Source organism: Brienomyrus brachyistius, chromosome 2, assembly GCF_023856365.1.
Source record: "Brienomyrus brachyistius isolate T26 chromosome 2, BBRACH_0.4, whole genome shotgun sequence".
Lineage (NCBI taxonomy): Eukaryota > Metazoa > Chordata > Actinopteri > Osteoglossiformes > Mormyridae > Brienomyrus > Brienomyrus brachyistius.
This window is the reverse complement of record NC_064534.1, coordinates 44,994,318-45,015,075: the sequence shown is the minus strand read 5'-3', so window position 1 is coordinate 45,015,075 and position 20,758 is coordinate 44,994,318. Positions and strand designations below refer to the sequence as shown.

At 44.4% G+C, this 20,758-nt stretch overlaps 1 protein-coding gene across 3 annotated transcripts in view; it reads left to right on the top strand.

Annotated features, from left to right (window-relative positions):
* dhx37 (DEAH (Asp-Glu-Ala-His) box polypeptide 37) overlaps positions 1 to 19,988 on the top strand; it is a 31,648-nt gene extending 11,660 nt beyond the window's left edge. For all 3 annotated transcript variants that reach the window (XM_048996443.1, XM_048996426.1, XM_048996433.1), the window contains exons 12-28: positions 3,917 to 4,015; positions 5,003 to 5,061; positions 5,241 to 5,379; positions 5,948 to 6,024; positions 6,131 to 6,363; positions 6,487 to 6,598; positions 6,835 to 6,941; positions 7,179 to 7,367; positions 8,005 to 8,129; positions 8,935 to 9,051; positions 9,367 to 9,539; positions 9,665 to 9,779; positions 10,141 to 10,278; positions 10,769 to 10,863; positions 12,622 to 12,695; positions 13,077 to 13,174; positions 19,401 to 19,988. In XM_048996443.1, the coding sequence (XP_048852400.1) occupies positions 3,917 to 4,015; positions 5,003 to 5,061; positions 5,241 to 5,379; positions 5,948 to 6,024; positions 6,131 to 6,363; positions 6,487 to 6,598; positions 6,835 to 6,941; positions 7,179 to 7,367; positions 8,005 to 8,129; positions 8,935 to 9,051; positions 9,367 to 9,539; positions 9,665 to 9,779; positions 10,141 to 10,278; positions 10,769 to 10,863; positions 12,622 to 12,695; positions 13,077 to 13,174; positions 19,401 to 19,477 (2,027 nt within the window). In that variant the 3' untranslated portion in view covers positions 19,478 to 19,988. The remainder of the gene's footprint in view (positions 1 to 3,916; positions 4,016 to 5,002; positions 5,062 to 5,240; positions 5,380 to 5,947; positions 6,025 to 6,130; positions 6,364 to 6,486; positions 6,599 to 6,834; positions 6,942 to 7,178; positions 7,368 to 8,004; positions 8,130 to 8,934; positions 9,052 to 9,366; positions 9,540 to 9,664; positions 9,780 to 10,140; positions 10,279 to 10,768; positions 10,864 to 12,621; positions 12,696 to 13,076; positions 13,175 to 19,400) is intronic.
* The last annotated feature ends 770 nt before the right edge of the window (positions 19,989 to 20,758 follow it).

Genomic DNA, 20,758 nt, shown 5'->3' with positions numbered 1-20,758 from the left:
AAAAAGTTAAGCTCCCAGAAGTAATGGTCCAGTTTCGGTGTAATTTGGTACACGTGCAGACCAGCGATGGGTATGTAAATGATTTGATTTGGAAGGAGCTGGCATGTCTAGTCACCAGACACAGAGGATGCATCATAGACGCATTAGACAGCATTACCAGCACTTGACGGAGTTTGATAGGGGTCCCATTGTGGGTTTGCATGAGGCCGGGTAGTCGTGTCGTGCAATTGCCCGGCATGTGGGGCATGCAGATGTCGCAGTCACCTGATGTTGGAATCAATGGGCATGTTTGGGCACCCACATACGTTTTGAAGGTTTTGGTCGCCCAAGACAGAACAAAACAAAGGAGGATCATTGTATCGTGCGCCAAGCATTACAGAACCCCATGACATCTGCACCTGCCATCCGGACACAGGTAATGGACTCTGTACAACACCTTGTGTCATCCTGCACAATGTCTCTTTGACTGGCTTCAGCCAGACTACGGGTTTACCATCCCCTTGTAGGTTGCGTAGGCTGTCGTTAACACCAGCGCAGAGATGGCTGCGTTTGGAGTGGTGCTGTAACCGGGTGGCATGGACTGATGACGAGTGGCGTCGTACCATGTTCAGTGATGAATTTCTGTTCTGCATTACCACGGATGACCATCGTGTGCATGTATGGTGGCTCCGATGGGAGAGGACCAATCCTGCCAATTTTCTGGAGAAACACACCAGTGTTACTCCTGGCATCATGGTGTGGGGAGCCATAGGGTGTGACATCATGGTGTGGGGAGCCATAGGGTTTGACATCATGGTGTGGGGAGCCATGGGCTGTGACATCATGGTTTGAGGAGCCATGAGGTATGACTCCAGGTCATCTCTGGTAGTAATTGGGGGACCCTGACAGCACAGCACCACGTCATACAGATGCAGGATGTCACTGTCTTACCCATCCTGAGACAGCACCCTGATCTTTCAATAAGACAACGCACGCCTGTTCACACACTGCACCCATGCCTATGGACGGCCTGTGTCATATTGTGGTCCTTTCATGGCCAACCAGATTGAACATGTGTGGGATCAGCTCGGACGTCAACTCGGACCCAGTGCCAATCTGCAGGATTTCAAAGGCCAGTTACAACACCTGTGGGCCAACTTGCCACAGGAGAGGATTCTATGGCATGAGGTCATTTAGCCAAGACTTTGGTGATCAGATATCTGGGATCAAAACAAACTGCCACTATTGCTTACTATGTACTTATTAAAATGTTTCTGCAAGTGTTCCAAACTGCATTTTGCAATGTCTGTACTTTGATGTCAAATTACAAAACTCACATAATTCTGACATATTTACAAAGTACACTAATATTAACATGAGTGTAATGCCGAAACAAATATGTAAGAAATAATTTATTTGCTATGAATTAAGTTTGATATTGCATGAATTATGTGACCATGCCCCAGTTAGTGAAAGTGTGTTCCCTACCCCTAGACCCCAGAGGGTTAACTAATGGCTCATTGTTGTTAAAATCTTGTTTAGCTCTGATTTAAAGGAACCCAGGATTTTAGCTTGCACTACACTAGCAGAAAGACTATTCCATACTCTAACTACACGCTGTGTAAAGAAGCGCTTCCTCAAATTCATTTTAAAATGTTCTCCCACTAATTTCCACTTATGGCCATGAATTCTAGTATTTAAACTATTGAAACTATTAGAATTTTATATACCTGGATCATGTCCCCCCTTAGTCTCCTTAGCTCGAGACTAAACAGATTCAGCTCGGTTAACCTCTCCTCATAAGAGAATCCTCTAAGACCTGTGTCCTGTACTATGAAGCGGGGTTACTGGCTTATCAGGGTAACTTTGCAAGTAGCTTGATGATGTGTGGTGTAACCTCATGATTATCCCGTACTATGAAAGGTGGTTAGGTTTTACTCGAGGCATGCTGCTATGGCAATTTACGCTGCATCTCTAACCTGCTCTGAGCAGGTTATGTTCTTGATTAAGTCGAGGTTTCTGCGTAAGCCAGACCTATATAAGCACCACCCCTCCAACTACAATTTCTCTGGAGACAGTGCCGGCATACCTGAATGATCCGTACGACATTAGCACATGAATCGTGAGGGGCTCTCTCCGCAGGGCGAGGGTTTTTAAGGGACTGCCAGAATTCACTGGCATACCCGGACGATATTCTCCATGAAAGGTACAGATTCTCATCCGAGTTAATTCCTTACCTTTGTCAGTTGATTGGTCCAGAGATCTCTAATTCCACTTGCCATAGCAATACCCTAACGATTCAGCAGACAGTTTGCTTTGCGCTGCAATATTTTGCCAGTGGCCAATTTATGTATTCCATAGGTGATGCTGAACATCTGAGCAAGAATACTGTTTGCCGTGCGGTTCGCAAGGTGGTGCTTGCGCTATCTAAACTCTTGGATGCATTTGTGGTTTTCCCTGGTCATTTAAGTGCTCTGTGGAATAAAGAAGGGTTTCATGCAATCGCAGGTAAATCGCAGCATTAAAATATTCTATTTTCATAGGGAAATTACTTTTATTGAACACAATTTCTCATAGGATTCCCTAGGGTCATAGGAATCATCGATTGCACACACATCCCAATCATTGCTCCCCTGGGAGAGAATGAGGGCGATGATGTGAATTGCAAATCTTTTCACAGCATCAATGTACAGGTATTTTTCTCATGCTTTTTGATCTGATATATGGGCTAGTGACTACACGTCTACCTTAGGTTCACCTTCTCTTCACTTTTTGGAGTCACGTAAATTGGTGATTTGAAATTTACCTTCTGCCGTACCATATATTTATGACTGATCTACTATTTTGCACTTTACTATTGCACTTTAAGTAAAAATTTGACGGGTTCCTAGTTGTTTTATCTCTACACATGTGCTTCTGTTTTGTCCTGTTGTAAATCATTTGTTTGTTAAACAATGGCTCACTGTCTATTACGTGTCATATGAACGGACACCTTTTTCTTATTAGCTGTAAAACATAGAAACACACTATTAAGTGGAGGCTGGACACAACAAATCTTTCATAATGAGTAGAAATATAAATGCATAGCCCTACCACTTGACATGATATTTTTATATTTCATCTCGACTTCCTGCCACGTGCACTTTCCACAACTATTGCATTTGAAATCGCATCAGTTAAGTTAAATGTTAACATTAGGTTTACATTATGACAGTAATCGAACTTTAGGGAGCATTGCATTACTTTACAGCAAATAGGCTTGCTTCTGAATTGTGTCACATCTGTGAGCCTCTGTATTTAACAGTATTTCAGTTCTTTTCAGGCAACACTTCATAATCTAATAATCAGTCAAGAGATATTTTAGACCACGTTCTATGACCATGAAAATGTACATGCACATTTACAATACGCAATACGTTGCCAACAAGTCTGTCTGCTTTTGTTGGCTGCAGTAGTATTGGACTTTCCTTGCAGCGTTGATTTAAACTCCTCATAACTCTGCATAATTAGCATACAATCTTCCTCCGTGAAATATGGAGATCACGCCATGAGTCAAACGGTGACTTGCGCTGCCGAACGTGCTCCGTTTATGTGAAAGTGCGTCATACTACTGATTTTCTCTAACCCTGGTTTTGTCAACCCCGCGTTTGCAATATTTAGTTATTTTTGTTTTTGTGTGTTATTAATGTTAAGTTTTCGAAGTGATGCAGTTGTTTCTCATTTCTTTTGTACTTTAGAATGTCAAACTAAAATTTGCCATGCCCCCCCCCCCCCACAAAAAAATATCCCCAGTGGGCACTAAAGACCCATATTACTCAATCTCTAGTATAAATTGCTATAACCATGGTGTGTGTTTGTGTGTGTGGCATTTACACCTTTTGTAATATATGTAACAGTGGTATGATACTGTTTCTCTTTTACTCTGTCTACCTGCCAGGTGGGATTCTGGTGTTCCTCACAGGTCAGGCTGAGGTCCATTCTGTCTGCAGAAGGCTGAGGAAAGCATTCCCTTATCGGCCCAACCACACTGGGTCAGGTGAGACTGTTTTTTTTTTCCTCCCCCAAATGTAGACAAACCGCTTATCGCGGGGGGTCCAGAGCCTATCCCAGAAGCAATGGGCACGAGGCAGGGAACAACCTAGGATGGGGGGCCAGCCCATCGCATGGCACACTCACACACCAGTCACTCACTCATGCACACCTACGGGCAATTTAGCAAGTCCAATTAGCCTCAGCATGTCTTTGGACTATGGGGGGAAACCGGAGGAAACCCCACGACGAAATGGGGACAACATGCAAACTCTGCACACATGTGACCCAGGCAGAGACTCGAACCCAGGTCCCAGAGGTGTGAGGCAACAGTGCTAACCACTGCACCACCATGCGCCCCTTAGACAAATATACGAGACCATAATATACCCTGTATAATACCCACTCAAGTGACTTTTTTTGTTTGGATTAACTTAAGCTTGGTATGGCACCAAAAACCAATCCCTTTCTTAAGCTGCCATTATACTATGGGTCCTGCTGCTTAAACCTTTTGTGGGAACTACGGCATCAAATAAAATTAATTGTGTATCTGATAAGAACTTAAGTTTCAAATTCATAATCAGTTATTGTAGCTGTAATAAAACAGACAGGTAAGACAGATACTTACTTATTGTTAAATGTCAGGCCACAAGCTTCTTTATATTCCTTTACTGCAAACTACTCAATCAGATAGTTATTTAGATAGTTTTGACTTATCATAAATAAGGAGAAATTATTTTAAGCTTTTTATTTGTTCAGTCTGTTTTATTGTCCATTTGCTCTCCATGAATATAGGAATATAGCCCTTGTTGCTGGTTTGTTGCTGACTATTTAATGAAAAATATTCGTGTTAATTGTTATCTAATTAATTACTACATAAATGATTTAATGACCACATCACAATAATGAATATGTAACATAGAAATATGAAAGGTATGTAACTTTTACACAAGTGACTACATGAATTCATGTTATCTCTGCTCACTGGAAACAGATCAAAGAGATGGGATGAGGGACAGACAATTCAAGAAGACCAACCAGAAAAAGCCAGCGGTATGCAACCCCCCCCCCCTTATAGTGCCTATGTGTTGAGATAGAGCAGGTCCTTGCTGTCCATTTTCTCTGACGAATTCTGCAGGGAATGGCATTGTGTAAAAGGTTGTGATGCATGTATATCTCAGCCGGCCCTTTGAAAAAGGTCATGTGATCGACATATGACTCCGCTCTACCAGTGCCTGCCTTGCATCGACCTCGACAATTACTCTGCACTGCCAGTGGATGAGGGAGATGAGGACCGCCTGGCTGGAATTGGGGATGAGGAGGAGGGGTCTGATTTGGACCTGGAACTGGGAGATGATCCACATGACTCAGGTGAAGAGAATCTGCTTTAAGAACTGAGCACCACAAGCCCAGCATGGGACAGTATAGAGTGACCAAGGTGTTTACAGGAGCACAGGCCCAGCGTGGAGCTGTATAGAGTGACAGGGTGCTTATGGGACCACAGGCCCAGCATCGGGCAGTATTGAGTGACAGGGTGCTTATGGGACCACAGGCCCAGCATCGGGCAGTATTGAGTGACCTGGTGCTTAAGCGACACAGGCCAGGCATGGGGCAGTATACAGTGACAGGGTGCTTATGGGACCACAGGCCCAGCATGGAGCAGTATAGAGTGAGAGGGTGATTGGTCTACCAGGGAGCTGTAAATCATGGGTTGATAGTCTAAGCTTATACGGACAATAGCAAAAACAACTGGAATCAAAAATCAAAGTAAGTTCTGTGATGCGTGCATCATATACCGAGATGAAAAATTGTTCTTAAGTGTTGCAAGGCAATAAATAAATCTGTATGACATATAACCATGCCATATTAAGACAAGGCAAAAAAACGACTGAATAGTTGTGGATAAAAATTCTATATGTTTTTTGTACTCTGGCTTTAGAGGAGAAGGGGGACCCTGCACTACCTCTGTTTGTTCTCCCTCTCTACTCACTCCTGGCTCCCGAGCGACAGGCCAAGGTATATCAACCTCTCCTCTTCTAAATTAGTGTAGTTGTGTGTCAAGATCTGCACTGGACTGAGAAGGGTCTGAAATCACTCCCTCCCCCCACTCTCGGAAAATCAGGTGTTCCAGCCAGCGCCTGTGGGTACCCGCTTGTGTGTGGTGGCCACCAATGTGGCGGAGACCTCTCTAACCATCCCGGGCATCAAGTATGTGGTGGACTGTGGCCGCGTCAAGAAGCGCTTCTATGACCGCGTCACCGGCATCTCCTCTTTCAAAGTGACCTGGACATCTCAGGCCTCAGCCAATCAGAGAGCAGGGAGGGCCGGGCGTACAGAACCTGGCCACTGCTATAGGTCAGTGCTGTAAACTTAGTTTGGATTTGATATTAAGAAACTATTTCATTTGTTGCTTATATACTTTGTGTGTGTGTGTGTGTGTGTGTGTGTGTGTGTGTGTGTGTGTGTGTGTGTGTGAAGGTTGTATTCCTCTGCAGTTTTTTCTGATTTTGAGGAATTCTCAGAGGCAGAAATCACACGACGGCCCGTGGATGATCTTGTCCTACAGATGAAAGATCTTAAAATTGAAAAGGTGATGAAAAAGAAGGCTCATTATTGTTGCATTAATTGTATACAAATACATATTCCTTTTATTTAAAAGGCAGTACAGAAATCCAGTACAAGTTTGTTTTATTCGGTCGTGCAGAATATTAAAGGTTTAGGATTTTTAAACTGCCAGCTTTTTCTGTTCAAAAACGTCTGCTATGGGTTTGGAATAAAATTGCATTAATCTTCTCAGTGTAACAGCATGTCTGTGTCTGTGGCCAGGTGGTGAACTTCCCGTTCCCCACAGCACCCTCACTAGAGGCCCTCGTAGCGGCAGAGCATCTGCTGGTGTCCCTGGGAGCGCTGGAAGGGCCGCGGCATGGCGGCCGGTGAGAGTTAGCGATGCGTGTGTTGGAACGTTCTGCTTGTTGTTGTGAGGGCAGCAGGTGTCCTGGGGATTGTGGAGCTGTATAAAACATTCCTGTGTCCCGCTTCTCAGCAAAGTGTTTGCCCTGAAAGCTGCAGCCCTGATCCAGACCCAGCTCTCTTTGCGTTTGCCTCGTCTTTATGGACGTTTGTTTTATGCCTGAATGTGGGGTCCTCTCTGCTTGCACTGCCCTCCTCAGGATGAAGGAGATGGAGCGGGCACGGCTGAGCTGTCCCATTACCCCTCTGGGCCAAGCCATGGCTGCCTTCCCTGTAGCCCCACGCTTCGCCAAAATGTTGGCCCTGGGGAGGCAGCAGGCCTGCCTGCCCTACGTCATCACCATCGTTGCAGCCATGACCATCCGGGAGCTTTTCGAGGAACTAGACAGGTTGGTACTGCAGAAATCAGAGTGCTTTATTTAGCTGAGGCTTTTAAGTGATGTACTGTTGAGGAAGCAGGTTCAGCCAGTCCCCGGAGCATCTGGAATCAAGGGCCACGCTCAGGGGCCCAGCAATTAAATTAGGGCTGGGCGATGTGCCCTAAAAATCATATCACGATATTTACAGTTTTTCACAATATCAATATTGGTATTGTGTCCTGATATAATTACATATGTGGAGAACAGTAAAATGTCAGGTGCTTTTGAGGTTTCCGTGTTATGATGGCCAAATTGTTTTGCTAACAGTTATGGAGCATGAGACTAATAATGTTGAATTACTCCAACAACTGATTTGTGTAAAAATAGTCTATTATAACTGTTAATTATACAAGAAAACAAGTGTTTGTACTATATCATGATATGTTAGTCAAATCGATGACAATATGAATGTGGATAGTCACGATTGGGATATACCGCCCAGCCCTGTGTGACACAGCCCTGACGTGCAGAGACACACACCCCCAGCAGTTAGCATCACACTCTCTCTCCTTGGCCTTTCTTCAGAATTTTGTTTCAATACTGCTGACAAAGCACACGTGTGGCAATTAATGTTTTTCTCCAACTTTGCTTCTCTGTGTCTGTTTAGACCTGCAGGCAGTGAAGAGGACAACTCCCAGCTGGCACAGAGACGCCTGCGTCTTGCCCAGATGAGGAGGCTGTGGGCTGGAGAGGGGGCGTCCTCTTTACTGGGGGACCTCATGGTGATGCTGGGTAAGACTTGGCCGTAAGGGTCCAGTTAGGTGGGCTCATGATCAAACCGTCCCATGCTTTATGTTCAATAAATATTAAAATATCACTTATTTTGTACACAAACCAAGAAAAATAGGCTTAAAAACACCTCTGGAGTTGGCGGCATCGTTGGCGGTGCCGCGTATCTCTCTCATGTATTTCAGTTCATAACTCACTGAAATTTTATTGTAGAAACATGGAAAAAACACTGAATAATCCGTAATCTGTCTTCATTTCAAAACAATTGTTGGAAGTTATGAAAGTTTTTAAAATGAGGTTAAATTGGCAAAAAAGTAAACCATGTCACCTTACTTTGTTTTGCTTGCATCGGAGGCGTATAGTGCCGCCCTCACTTGAAGATCGCTATTCGCATTATAAATAGCCGCATATCTGCGTATTCAAATCACATTTGCAAGTTAAATTGATGAACAACGCAACGATGAAACGTGATCCAGATACATCCCCATCAGTGCCATAAAAGGGGGATGTGCCCAGGTGTGAATGGCTCATGCATACACATGAAAGTTGCTACATATTCAATGAAAGGAGCCAGAAATGGTGACATGAGTTATTGAAAGAAATGTGTGACCATGCCACAGTCAAAGTGTGTTCCCTACCCCTAGACCCCAGAGGGTTAACCTGAACTCCAAAGCTGGATATCTGAAGGGGTCAGCAGTGGCCAGGGTTGTAGTACTTGGGATTTTCATTCATGTCCCTGCTCTGCGTTAGTGGAGTTTGCATGTTCTCAAGAGCGTCTGTGCTCATGGGCTCTGTCTGCTGTGTGCAGGAGCCGTGGGAGCCTGTGAGTATGCTGGCTGCACCCCGAAGTTCTGTCAGGATAACGGGCTGCGCTACAAAGCTATGGTGGAGATACGCCGACTGAGAGGGCAGCTCACAACCGCAGGTTTGTTATGCTCTCCACCCACGTTCCATAGATAGTACAGGCGGCATTTCAGGAACATTTAAGTGTAGCATCGATCATAGCTTGATGATAACTTACTCAAATTCACAAATTAATCAACAGAATACCTGTAGTTCCTTGTCAGTATGTTGTTCTGTTAACAATTCAATAATGTTGCTGGGACACTGAAAACCCTGAATGAACTTTATTTGATGTTAAATTCTATGAGCATTTTAAGTAGTTTCAATGGTAATAGTCAAGCACCCTTCTTGGAGTCTCTGACGGTGACTCTGTCTCGTCTTACATTGCACTTTGCAGTAAATTCTATAGACCCAGAAGCAAAGGTGTTCCTCGATGCCAAAATGGCGCCCCCTACAGAGAGCCAGGTGGTGTGCCTGCGCCAGATTGTTTTGGCAGGACTAGGTGACCACCTTGCACGCCGGGTGCAAGCAGAAGAATTGCTGGATCCCAAATGGCGCAATGGCTACAAGGTATGGTCATGCCTAGAGGTTACACTTAGTATGTAGTGTTTGTTGGCAGCATAAGTTTATGTGTTTGAATGTTATTTCAGTAGGATGACTGCTTGACTGTGTGTGCCGGACTTCCCTGTATCTAGACACCTCTTCTTGATGGCCCAGTGTTCATACACCCCAACTCGACCCTCTTCAAGAAACTGCCACAGTATGTGGTGTACCAGGAAGTTCTGGAGACATCCAAGATGTATATGAGAGGTACTCGCAGCCCCACTGATTCAGAGGCCATCTCAGGGGCTGTAGAACACGGTTTGCAGCGTCTTATCCACAGGAATCATCGTTTTCCTGTTGGTTCTTATCATAGCTGAGCTCCTGATTAATCAAAATACAATGCAACTGGTATCCATGGCTTGAATCACAAAAAAGTTGTCTAATTTTTACCCTTTATCTACTGCTAAATAAAGGTGATAGCTAAATCAAGTTCTTGTAGGAATTCTTTTAAATATAAATTATTTTGTGACACCTATTGCTGTCATTGATAGCCGATGATGGTCAGTAAGCCTTATGGAGGCTTTTGGAAATGCATCCCGGTGTAACACGTTTGCTCTCTCTGATGCAGGTGTGTCAGCAGTGGAGGAGGAGTGGATCCCCCAGATACTGCCCCAATACTCCCATTTCGAGGCACCTTTGGAGACGCCACCGCCGCGATTCTGCTCAGAAAGCGGCCGAGTGAAGTGTCACTGCAAGAGCACCTTCTGTATGTCCCATTGGCCTGATGGAATAATATATAACTGAGCTATCGCTGAAGATCAGCTACAATCTGAATTCAGATTACCTTCATCTGCATGTTTCACCACCCCATAATAACAATGGCTTTCTTTTAGCTCCTTGTGTCTTGCTGTAATTGAAATTAGAGAAGATTTTATTCATTCTGTTTTTGCATTTAGGGGGCACTGCCTGTTGACTTGGAATTTTAATTAACAGGGAATTACCTTTTCTCTCTTATTAGCCTTTGATTGTTTACCGTTATGAATCTTAGCTGGTTCGTAGGTGTTATACCTTTAAGCACATCCCTGAATCCACCATGAATGAAAGTAATGTTTTAGCAGCAGATGTCCTGGGGACCTCAAATGCAAGTAACTAATGTTGCTAAGCTAAGAATGGGAATTGGTATTAATTGCAGTTTTACCCCCGTGAGCTTTCCACAAACCCACATCAAGCAGCATACATTCTGTTTTACATTTCAGTCCGTGTTGGCTGGCAGCTTCCTCCAGTGGAAATTGATTACCCAGAAGGGCTGGATCGCTATAAGCTCTTTGCCAAGTTCCTGCTTGAAGGAAAGGTAAGGACCATAGCTTATGAGAGGGATGATATAGTATTAAAGTACAGGTAATGTACAAGTAAAGTACAAAAAGTCTGGACACACTGATTGAAAATCATTTGTTTTTCAACAAGATCGTGACCCTAAACATGCCTCAAGGTTATGTAGTAAGTATTGTGAACTCAGAAAGTGATGGAGTGCTGCGGCAGATGACCTGCCCCACACGACTCCCTGACCTAATCCTTATAGAGCTGATTTCGGTTGAGTTGAATTGAAGAGTAAGCACAAGAGAGCCAACCTGTCCCCAGAACTTTTTGAAACTCCTTCAGTATTGCTGGAGAAGCCTTTCAGGTGGTTTCATCTGGAAGCTGCTTAAAAGAATGCCAAGAGTCTGCACTCCTGTAATCAAAGTCTAAAATTCTATAAATAAGGAAATTGCTTTGATCAAAGTGGCAATACTGTGTGGAAGTAGATTTGCATGTAAAATAATCACATGTAAAAATTAACTGCAAATTCAAAATCATATTTGTAAAACCATAATTCTTAATCCGTAATCCTGGTTTAATCGTGCTTCTGCTAGTAGAAGGCTATACTGAGCAGCAGGTTACTTCCAGGTTCAACATGTCTAAGACAGCAGTACAAAAGAGTAAGATGAAGCAGGAGACTGGGAATGACCAGAAACAAGCCAGGTAAAGGGCGAGGGCAGATTTTTAAATCCAGTATTGACCGTTAATTTATCTGAGTTTCTCATGAATCAGAGGATGACATCAAGTGACCTTCAACAGGATGGGAAACATTCAATGCAGGTGTGAAGTGCAATGGTAGGACAGTTCATATCAGGCTCCTAGAAGCAGGGCTGGAGTCCCATAAAATAAGTAACAAGCCCTCCATTAATGAGAAACAGAGAAGAAGCAGGCTGCAGTTTGCAAAAAATATATTAGTCACTGATGCACACCCATAAGCCGGAAAATGAGAGAAACAAAAAATTGTGCTGTGGTCTTTTAATTTTTTTCCACAGCTGTATTATACTCATCCACAGATTCTTAATGTGTAGCTTCTAGCAAGATAACTTAAGCTCAGCTCTCTGGGGCTCTCCATTTCGCTTACGTTTTTGGAACTTGATAACAGTGACATTTTTCCATCAAAACCCATTGGCCACTGGCAATGTAACTTTCCCCACATAACTAGTGCTTCAGAAATTTGAACTGTGAATCATAATCACAACCTGAACATCATAAACTCATAAATGAAGATTTGTAATTGTCAAATTAGGATTGTATCCACAAACCTTCGGTGGCAGGCACAGGTAGACATTTACAACTCTGAGTATTGATTTTCATTTCATAAAATTACGAGATTGTCATGATATCTAGGTACCAAATTTATCTCCATGGTATTGATATTTACACTACCTATACTCTTATATTTACAAGATGAAAAGATAGGTGTGCTCTTAAGCCTTGCTTGACTCTGGTCACAGTTTAGTTGGTAATTTGTTCTGAAACTAAGAATACTTTTATATTTCAATGAATATAAGCTTTTTCATGCATGATATTTATGAATTATGGGTTTTATGCTTTCAACTGAAATGTTCTTACACAATATATAACAGTTTTGAATATGACTCCGATGATTAGTGTTATACCAATGGTCTGCAGTCCCGCATAACTCTACCTCTGAGGGACTCAAAAGTCTCTAAAATACATTGTAGACTATAGTGCAGTAATTGATTAATTTGGCCCAGAGCAGCATTGATCTGTTTGTGTGTAACTGTTTCAGGTGTGGCCACAGCTGGGCAGCTATACCAGCTGCCTCCTCTCCAGTCCCTCCATCATGATGAAAACCTGGGCCAAGTGAGCTCTTTATTTCATACATTATTGGTCATTGCCATAGTAATATGAGAATGTGTGGCCTGTGTTCCAGGGTTGTCACGCAGCTGTAGTCACATGCTTTGGCAAACTTTGTGATTTTCACTTGAACCATCATATTGGATATCAAAATGAAATATCCAGTTGGAGTAAAATACGGTTATTTGGGAGCGTATGTTTGAATTTGAACATCTCTGCACTAAAATAGTATAATGATATAAGTAATGTCAAATATAATAATTATATGTAATATATGTAATGTAAATAATGCTTATTCTGTTAAGTGAGAATGTATTGTGCTTATGTGCTTTGTGTGTTTTCCTTTACGTGCCTTGCTTTCCTGGGCTCGTCATGTTCTGTATATAGATTGCAGCCCCGTACTGAAGCCTTAATTGGGGCTCTGGTATCAGAGAAGGCAGACTGTCGAGAGGCCCTGCTCTCAGCCTGGAAGAAAGACCGTACGTGTAAGTACATGCATGCAAGGCTCCTACCATATGGCACAAACATTTGCTGTTTCTGAACCAGAAAAGCAGGCCAAACAAAACTGCTGTTAACGGACACACTTTTATATGCATTGTGCCCTCCATGATGTTTGGGACAAAGGCAGATATTTTTTTATTTGTCCCCCACTCATTTCCGGACACCATAATATTTTGGGCACATGGCTTCACAGGTGTTTCTTAGTACTCAGGTGTGTTTGTTTAAGGGCTGTGAATCATTCATTGCAAGTCATTCAAGTTTTTTTTTTGTGACTAATCATCATTAATTGTACCTAACATTAAAAGCTACAGTCACAACTATTTACTCATTGAAACCTCAAGTTAATGAATAATTAATACAAGGAAGTATTTTAATACTTGCTTGATGGTTTAACTTGTGATCTACAGATTATTAATTTCTATTTGTTATAAGCAGGGCTGTCAATTTTTAAAATCACGATTAGTAGCATATACAGTAATTTTGAGGTACCATTTAAAAAATGATATTGTAGTCTGTATATTCAGTTCAGAAATATATTTCAAATATGTCTCAAAATAAAGACAAACAAATGACACCTATATCAGTGTTGCAGGGGTGAAATAGAACAATGTAAAAGTGTTTCACTTCACTATGTCCTCCAACAGACTTTTCTGTTCCTTCTCAGTGTGATATTGTTCTCAAAACAAGGTGAATGTTTAGGAACAAAAAAAACCCATATATTTGCTAAAAACATATTTAGCAAACAGAAGGCCAAAAAACAGACTTTAATAAATCACTTTATATTTATAATAAGTTGCGCTTATTTATTTGTTGCGCTCTGAGCTATCCATCCATCCATCATCTTCCGCTTAATCTGGGGTCGGGTCGCGGGGGCAGCAGTCTCAGCAGGGAAGCCCAGACTTCCCTCTCCCCAGCCACTTCATCCAGCTCCTCTGGGGGGATCCCGAGGCGTTCCCAGGCCAGCTGGGAGACATTGTCTCTCCAGCGTGTCCTGGGTCTTCCCCGGGGTCTCTTCCCAGGGAGGCGTCCCGGAGGCATCCTAATCAGATGCCCGAGCCATCTCATCTGGCTCCTCTCGATGCGGAGAAGCAGCGGCTCTACTCTGAGTCCCTCCAGAATGACTGAGCTCCTCACCCTATCTCTAAGGGAGAGCCCAGCCACCCTGCGGAGGAAACTCATTTCGGCCGCTTGCACCCGCGATCTCGTTCTTTCGGTCACTACCCCATAGCTCATGACCATAGGTGAGGGTAGGAACGTAGATCGACTGGTAAATCGAGAGCTTTGCCTTTTGACTCAGCTCTCTCTTCACCATGACAGACCGATGCAGCGCCCGCATGACTGCTGACGCCGCACCGATCCGCCTGTCGACCTCCCGCTCCATCGTTCCCCCACTCGTGAACAAGATCCTGAGATACTTAAACTCCTCCACTTGGGGGAGGACCCCATCCCCAACTCGGAGAGAGCATTCTACCCTTTTCCAGCTGAGAACCATGGTCTCGGATTTGGAGGTGCTGATTCTCATCCCAGCCGCTTCACACTCGGCTGCGAACTGCTCCAGTGAGAGCTGAAGGTCACGGTCCGATGAGGCCAACAGAACCACATCATCTGCAAAAAGCAGAGACCTAATCCTGAGGTCACCGAACCAGACACCCTCAATGCCCTGGCTGCGCCTAGAAATTCTGTCCATTAAAGCTATGAACAGAATCGGTGACAAAGGGCAGCCCTGACGGAGTCCAACCCTCACCGGAAACAAGTCCGACTTATTGCCGCCCATGCGGACCAGGCTCTGGCACCGATCATACAGGGACCGAACCGCCCTTAAAAGGAAGCCCGGTACCCCATACTCCCGGAGCACTCCCCACAGGACTCCCTGAGGGACACAGTCGAATTCCCTCTCCAAGTCCACAAAACACATGTAGACTGGTCGGGCAAACTCCCATGAACCCTCCAGAACCCTACTGAGAGTATAGAGCTGGTCCACTGTTCCACGGCCAGGGCGAAAACCACACTGCTCCTCCTGAATCCGAGGTTCGACAATCCGGCGGACCCTCCTCTCCAGGACCCCCGAATAGACCTTGCCAGGGAGGCTGAGGAGTGTGATCCCCCTATAGTTGGAGCACACCCTCCAGTCCCCCTTCTTAAAGAGGGGGACCACCACCCCGGTCTGACAGTCCAGAGGCACTGCCCCCGATGTCCACGCGATGCCGCTGATGCGTGTCAGCCAGGACAGCCCAACAGCATCCAGAGCCTTGAGGAACTCTGGGCGAATCTCATCCACCCCCAGGGCCTGGCCACCAAGGAGCTTTTTGACCACCTCAGTGACCTCCGCCCCAGATATAGGCAAGTCCACCCCCAAGTCCCCACACTCTGCTTCCATATCGGAAGGCGTGTCGGTGGGATTGAGGAGGTCTTCGAAGTATTCCCTCCACCGACCTAAAACGTCCCGAGTTGAGGTCAGCAGCGCACCATCCCCATCATAAATAGTGTTGATGCTGCACCGCTTTCCCGCCCAGACCAGAATCTCCTTGAAGCCGTCCGGAAGTCGTTCTCCATGGCCTCGCCAAACTCCTTCCACACCCGAGTTTTTGCCTCAGCAACCGCCAAAGCTGCATCCCGCTTGGCCTGCCGGTAGCTGTCAGCTGCGTCTGGAGTCCCACAGGCCAAAAAGGCCCGATAGGACGACTCCTTCAGCTTGACGGCATCCCTTACCACCGCTGTCCACCAGCGGGTTCGGGGATTGCCGCGGCGACAGGCACCGACCACCTTACCGCCGCAGGTCCGGTCAGCTGCCTCCACAATGGAGGCACGGAACATGGCCCATTCGTACTCAATGTCCCCCGCCTCCCCTGGGATATGGGAGAAGTTCTGCCGGAGGTAGGAGTTGAAACTCTCCCTGACAGGGGATTCCGGCAGACGTTCCCAGCAGACCCTCACTATACACTTGGGCCTGCCAGGCCTGGCCGGCTTCCTCCCCCACCAGCGGAGCCAACCCACCACCAGGTAGTGATCGGTTGACAGCTCCGCCCTTCTCTTCACCCGAGTGTCCAAGACATGCGGCCGCAAGTCCGACGACACGAGAAAGTTGATCATCGAACTGAGGCCTAGGGTGTCCTGGTGCCAAGTGCACATATGGACACCCTTATGCTTGAACATGGTGTTCATTATGGACAATCCGTGACGAGCACAGAAGTCCAATAAAAAACACCGCTCGGGTTCAGATCGGGGGTGCCGTTCCTCCCAATCACGCCCCTCCAGGTCTCATTGTCATTGCCCACGTGAGCATTGAAGTCCCCCAGCAGAATAAGAGAGTCCCCAGGAGGAGCGCTCTCCAACACCCCTTCCAAGGACTCCAAAAAGGGTGGGTATTCTGAACTGCCGTTTGGCGCATAAGCGCAAACAACAGTCAGAACCCGTCCCCCCACCCAAAGGCGAAGGGAGGCTACCCTCTCGTCCACTGCGGTAAACCCCAATGTACAGGCACCCAGCCTGGGGGCAATAAGTATGCCCACGCCCGCTCGGCGCCTCTCCCTGCGGGCAACTCCAGAGTGGAAAAGGGTCCAACCCCCCTCAAGGAGACTGGTTCCAGAGCCCAAGCCGTGCGTCGAGGTGAGTCCGACTATATCTAGCCGGAACTTCACAACCTTGCGCACCAGCTCAGGCTCCTTCCCCATCAGAGAGGTGACATTCCATGTCCCTAGAGCTAGCTTCTGTAGCCGAGGATCAGACCGCCAAGGTCCCTGCCTTTGGCCGCCACCCAGATCACATCGCACCCGACCCCTATGGCCCCTCCCATGGGTGGTGAGCCCATTGGAGGGGGGACCCACGTGCCTTGTTCGGGCTGTGCCCGACCAGGCCCCATGGGTGTAGGCCTGGCCACCAGGCGCTCGCCATCGAGCCCCACCCCCAGGCCTGGCTCCAGGGGGGGGGGGCCGTTGACCCACGTCAAGGCAAGGGAAAACGTGGTTCCAAAATTATTCTCTTCATAGGGGTGCGCTTCATATTTGTTGCGCTCTGAGCTATCTTTTTTTTTTTTTTTTTAAGTAACAACGTCTCTCTGTCTTTCCATCTGCCCTCCATTAGCTTCCCAGTGAGATACTGAATGGTTTGTTTTTAGCTGCGAATTCTGGGATTCTTTGCAACGTCACTATTAAAGCTCTCGCATTGTTCTCAACCAGTAAGAATTATTAAACTTAAATGATTATACTCTATTAAACTTTTTTCCAAAATACCACATGTGTAATCAAACATAATCAAAGAAATAATAATGCATTATGACTTTTATGAAATTAATACCAGGTAACCTGTTATAAGCCTAGTTTAATTACTTTGATAGTGCAGTGCAGAGCTTTCAGCTTCAAGGCTTTTGATAACATTTGGAGTCTATGGACTTTTTGATTGTTTATAAATTTTGTATAGGTGAAACTTTAACTTGAAAAATGGGGTGGCACAGAAAATCCCCAAGCACCTATGCGACAGATCAGAAATACTGTTGAGGCGGCAGGTGTGGATTTGTCAGTGATTGCTATCTGTGAATAGAAACACAGAGACTACAGTGCTTGAAGAAAACCACAAGTTAGCCACAAAAACAAGATAGTCAGGTTACAGATTTCTAAGAAGTACATAAATGAGTAAGCAGAGTTCTGGAAAAAGATCTTTTGGTCAGATGAAACCAAGGTTAACCTGTATCAAAATGATGCCAAGAGAGAAGTATGGAGGTAGAACAGAACTGGCTCAGATCCAAATTATACCAGCTCATTTGTGAAACATGAGTGGTGGGGGTAGTTGCAGGTGTTGTGGCCTAGGCATGTATTGCAGCCACAGGCTTATTTAGCTTATTTTCAGTGATGATGCAACTGCTGATAGCCATAGCAAAATGAATGCTGAAGTATACAGAAATAACATATCTGCTCAGTTTCAAGAAAATACCTTCGAACTCATTGGCCAGCGCTTCATCATACAGCAAGGCAACGTTTCCAAACATACTGCTAAAGCAACAAAGGTTTAAGTTAAAAATTGGAAAAATTCTGGACTGGCCAAGTCAAGTCAGCTACCCAGTCTCAATTGAAATGAGCATGCTTTTCATATGCTGAAGAAGAAACCTGTCCCTGAAACAAGCAAAGGCTAAAGATGGCTTCAGCCCAGGCCTGGCAGAGCATCACTATTGAAGATAGTCTTATTGGGGTCTTATTTATCAACAGTACTTGCAAAGAGTTTTGGGTGTAAACTGTGTTTATGCACATTTTTATGCATAGAATGGTATTTGTTCTTGTACATAGAAATGTGCACGTATTTACAAACACTCCTGACCATGAGTACGCACAAACCCCTAATGGCAGAGAAGCATAACTGAAGCAAACCGATACATAGGATATGCATATACTCAAATTTAATTATCAACCTTGATTGACAAATATAATGAGCTAGTTCTGTTCACAAAAAGTATGTGCAGGCAGGTCATGCTAATGACAATGAATTGTTCCAAAGTCATGTAAGGTCTATGACCAAAGAAGTAATATATCACTGTCAGTTACATGCGTCACAAGACAATTGACATATCTAGCACAATTCATTTTCGGCAACATTCACTTGTTGGTCAACTCTGCCGTGCAGCACGCATTACTTGCTATCCATCCATTTTCCAAACCGCCTATCCTTCTGGGTCATGGGGGGTCCGGAGCCTATCCTGGAAGCTATGGGCACAAGGCAGGGAACAACCCAGGATGGGGGGCCAGCCCATCACAGGCATTACTTGCTACTGCCAATTAAATGCAACCACACAAGTATAATATCTATTTCTGACAGCCCATCCATTGGTTGAATGGCTGTTCATGCACATAAGTAATAAATGCCAATTTTCGTGTTGCGTGCCGACGATTCATTCACACACATTTAGAACGACTTCTACACACACTTTGATGTATGTGACCCCTGGTAATGTCAGATTTATAGATGGCAAGCAATGATTTGCATGAAAAGAATATGCAACAAATTAAACATGACTATTTATGGCTGGGGACTATGCATTAAAGCGATGTAATTTCTACACGGGGAAACCAAAATGTACAAAATACCCAATTTTAAAACCTGATAGTGTGCACATTAACCACGTGAATTGCTTGATTACAAATCTAAAAAAACATGGCTTTCTTCCAAACATTATGGACTCTATCTATTCATCTGAGTGAATCAAATGCTCTTTTTCCCCTGCAGATTTGTTGTCCGCTTACTGCCAGTGGCTCCCTGAGGCTTTGCACGAGAAGATATCCAAGAGCTGGCCGCCTGTCTGAACTGGACAGGTGGTATCCAGATTGACATCACAGTCTGTCCACCTCCACGACCTCCACAGTGCTGCCGCTCTCATCTTCTTCTCAGTCAGATATTAGGAACTCTTGAAGTTTCTGTTGAACTGTGTTATTATGAAGAATGTGGAGCAGTGGGGTAGAATTTATTTTTGAGGACAGCTTAGGCCAGTCCTACTGTTGTAACAGAATGATTAATTGTGCTTGAGAGTAGCACCTTTTGTGTACATCTGGTCTTTATGAGACTTTTATTTATGTGCATATATTTTAACAGAAATGTGTATTCATTTCATTTGTCATGTTTTACTTTTGAGTTCTGTGAATGTAGTACTATGCAAAAAAGCATATTTGGAGACATTTATATTATATGAAATATGATACTTTATAATAGTCTTATTCAGGTGATGTCAGTTTTCATCCAAGAAAAACTATATTCCATATATGAAAATGTATTGTACGTTTGTCACAATCAATAAAGATCTTCAGGTACAAAAAGTAATACTAGACAAAAAGCCTGAGTAAATACATAACATTTGTAAAGAATATTTAAAATGCTCCCAGTCATCAGACACCTGTATGAAAAGGCAGTTACCTTTTAAACTTGCTTGTTTACAGCACCGTTAGCAGCGATAACTGCTGTCAAACCAATTCTTATAATTGCATATCAATCATCACATGGCTGTGAAGAAATTTTAGCCTAAACTTGGCAAAAAATGCTGTAATTCTGACAGAATAGGTTTTAAAGAATGAACTGCTTGTTGCAGATCCTGCTTTGGGTTCAAATGAGGGAAGTTACTAATTTTCTTTTCAGCCATCTAGATGTGGACTGGGCATCTTGTGTTGTTGACCATTGTCTAGCTGCATAACCCAGTTATGTTTATGGTTTCTTCAATAATGGCAGCAAAGCATCACCACACTATCACTGCCATGTTTGGGGGTTGGGGTGGTGGTATTTCAGCAAAATGCTGTGATGCTATACATCCAACATAAAGGGTGTGGGAAAGGGGGGCTACATTCCCCTGGGAAACTGTAAGGGGTTGCTGCAGGAGCGTAGTTCTCTCTGTGGGATATAAGTCACGATTCAGGATAGACAAAATGTGGGGGTTCATGACTGTATTACAGCAGATACTTGTTCTCAGTCAGGTAGGGGAGCTTGTATTTATATATGATTCTATAGCAAACAAGAAAAATAAATGACCACAGTGCTTGCAATAGCTATTTCCATTATACACTAACGTAATGCATAATTGTACCATATTGCCTTAACAT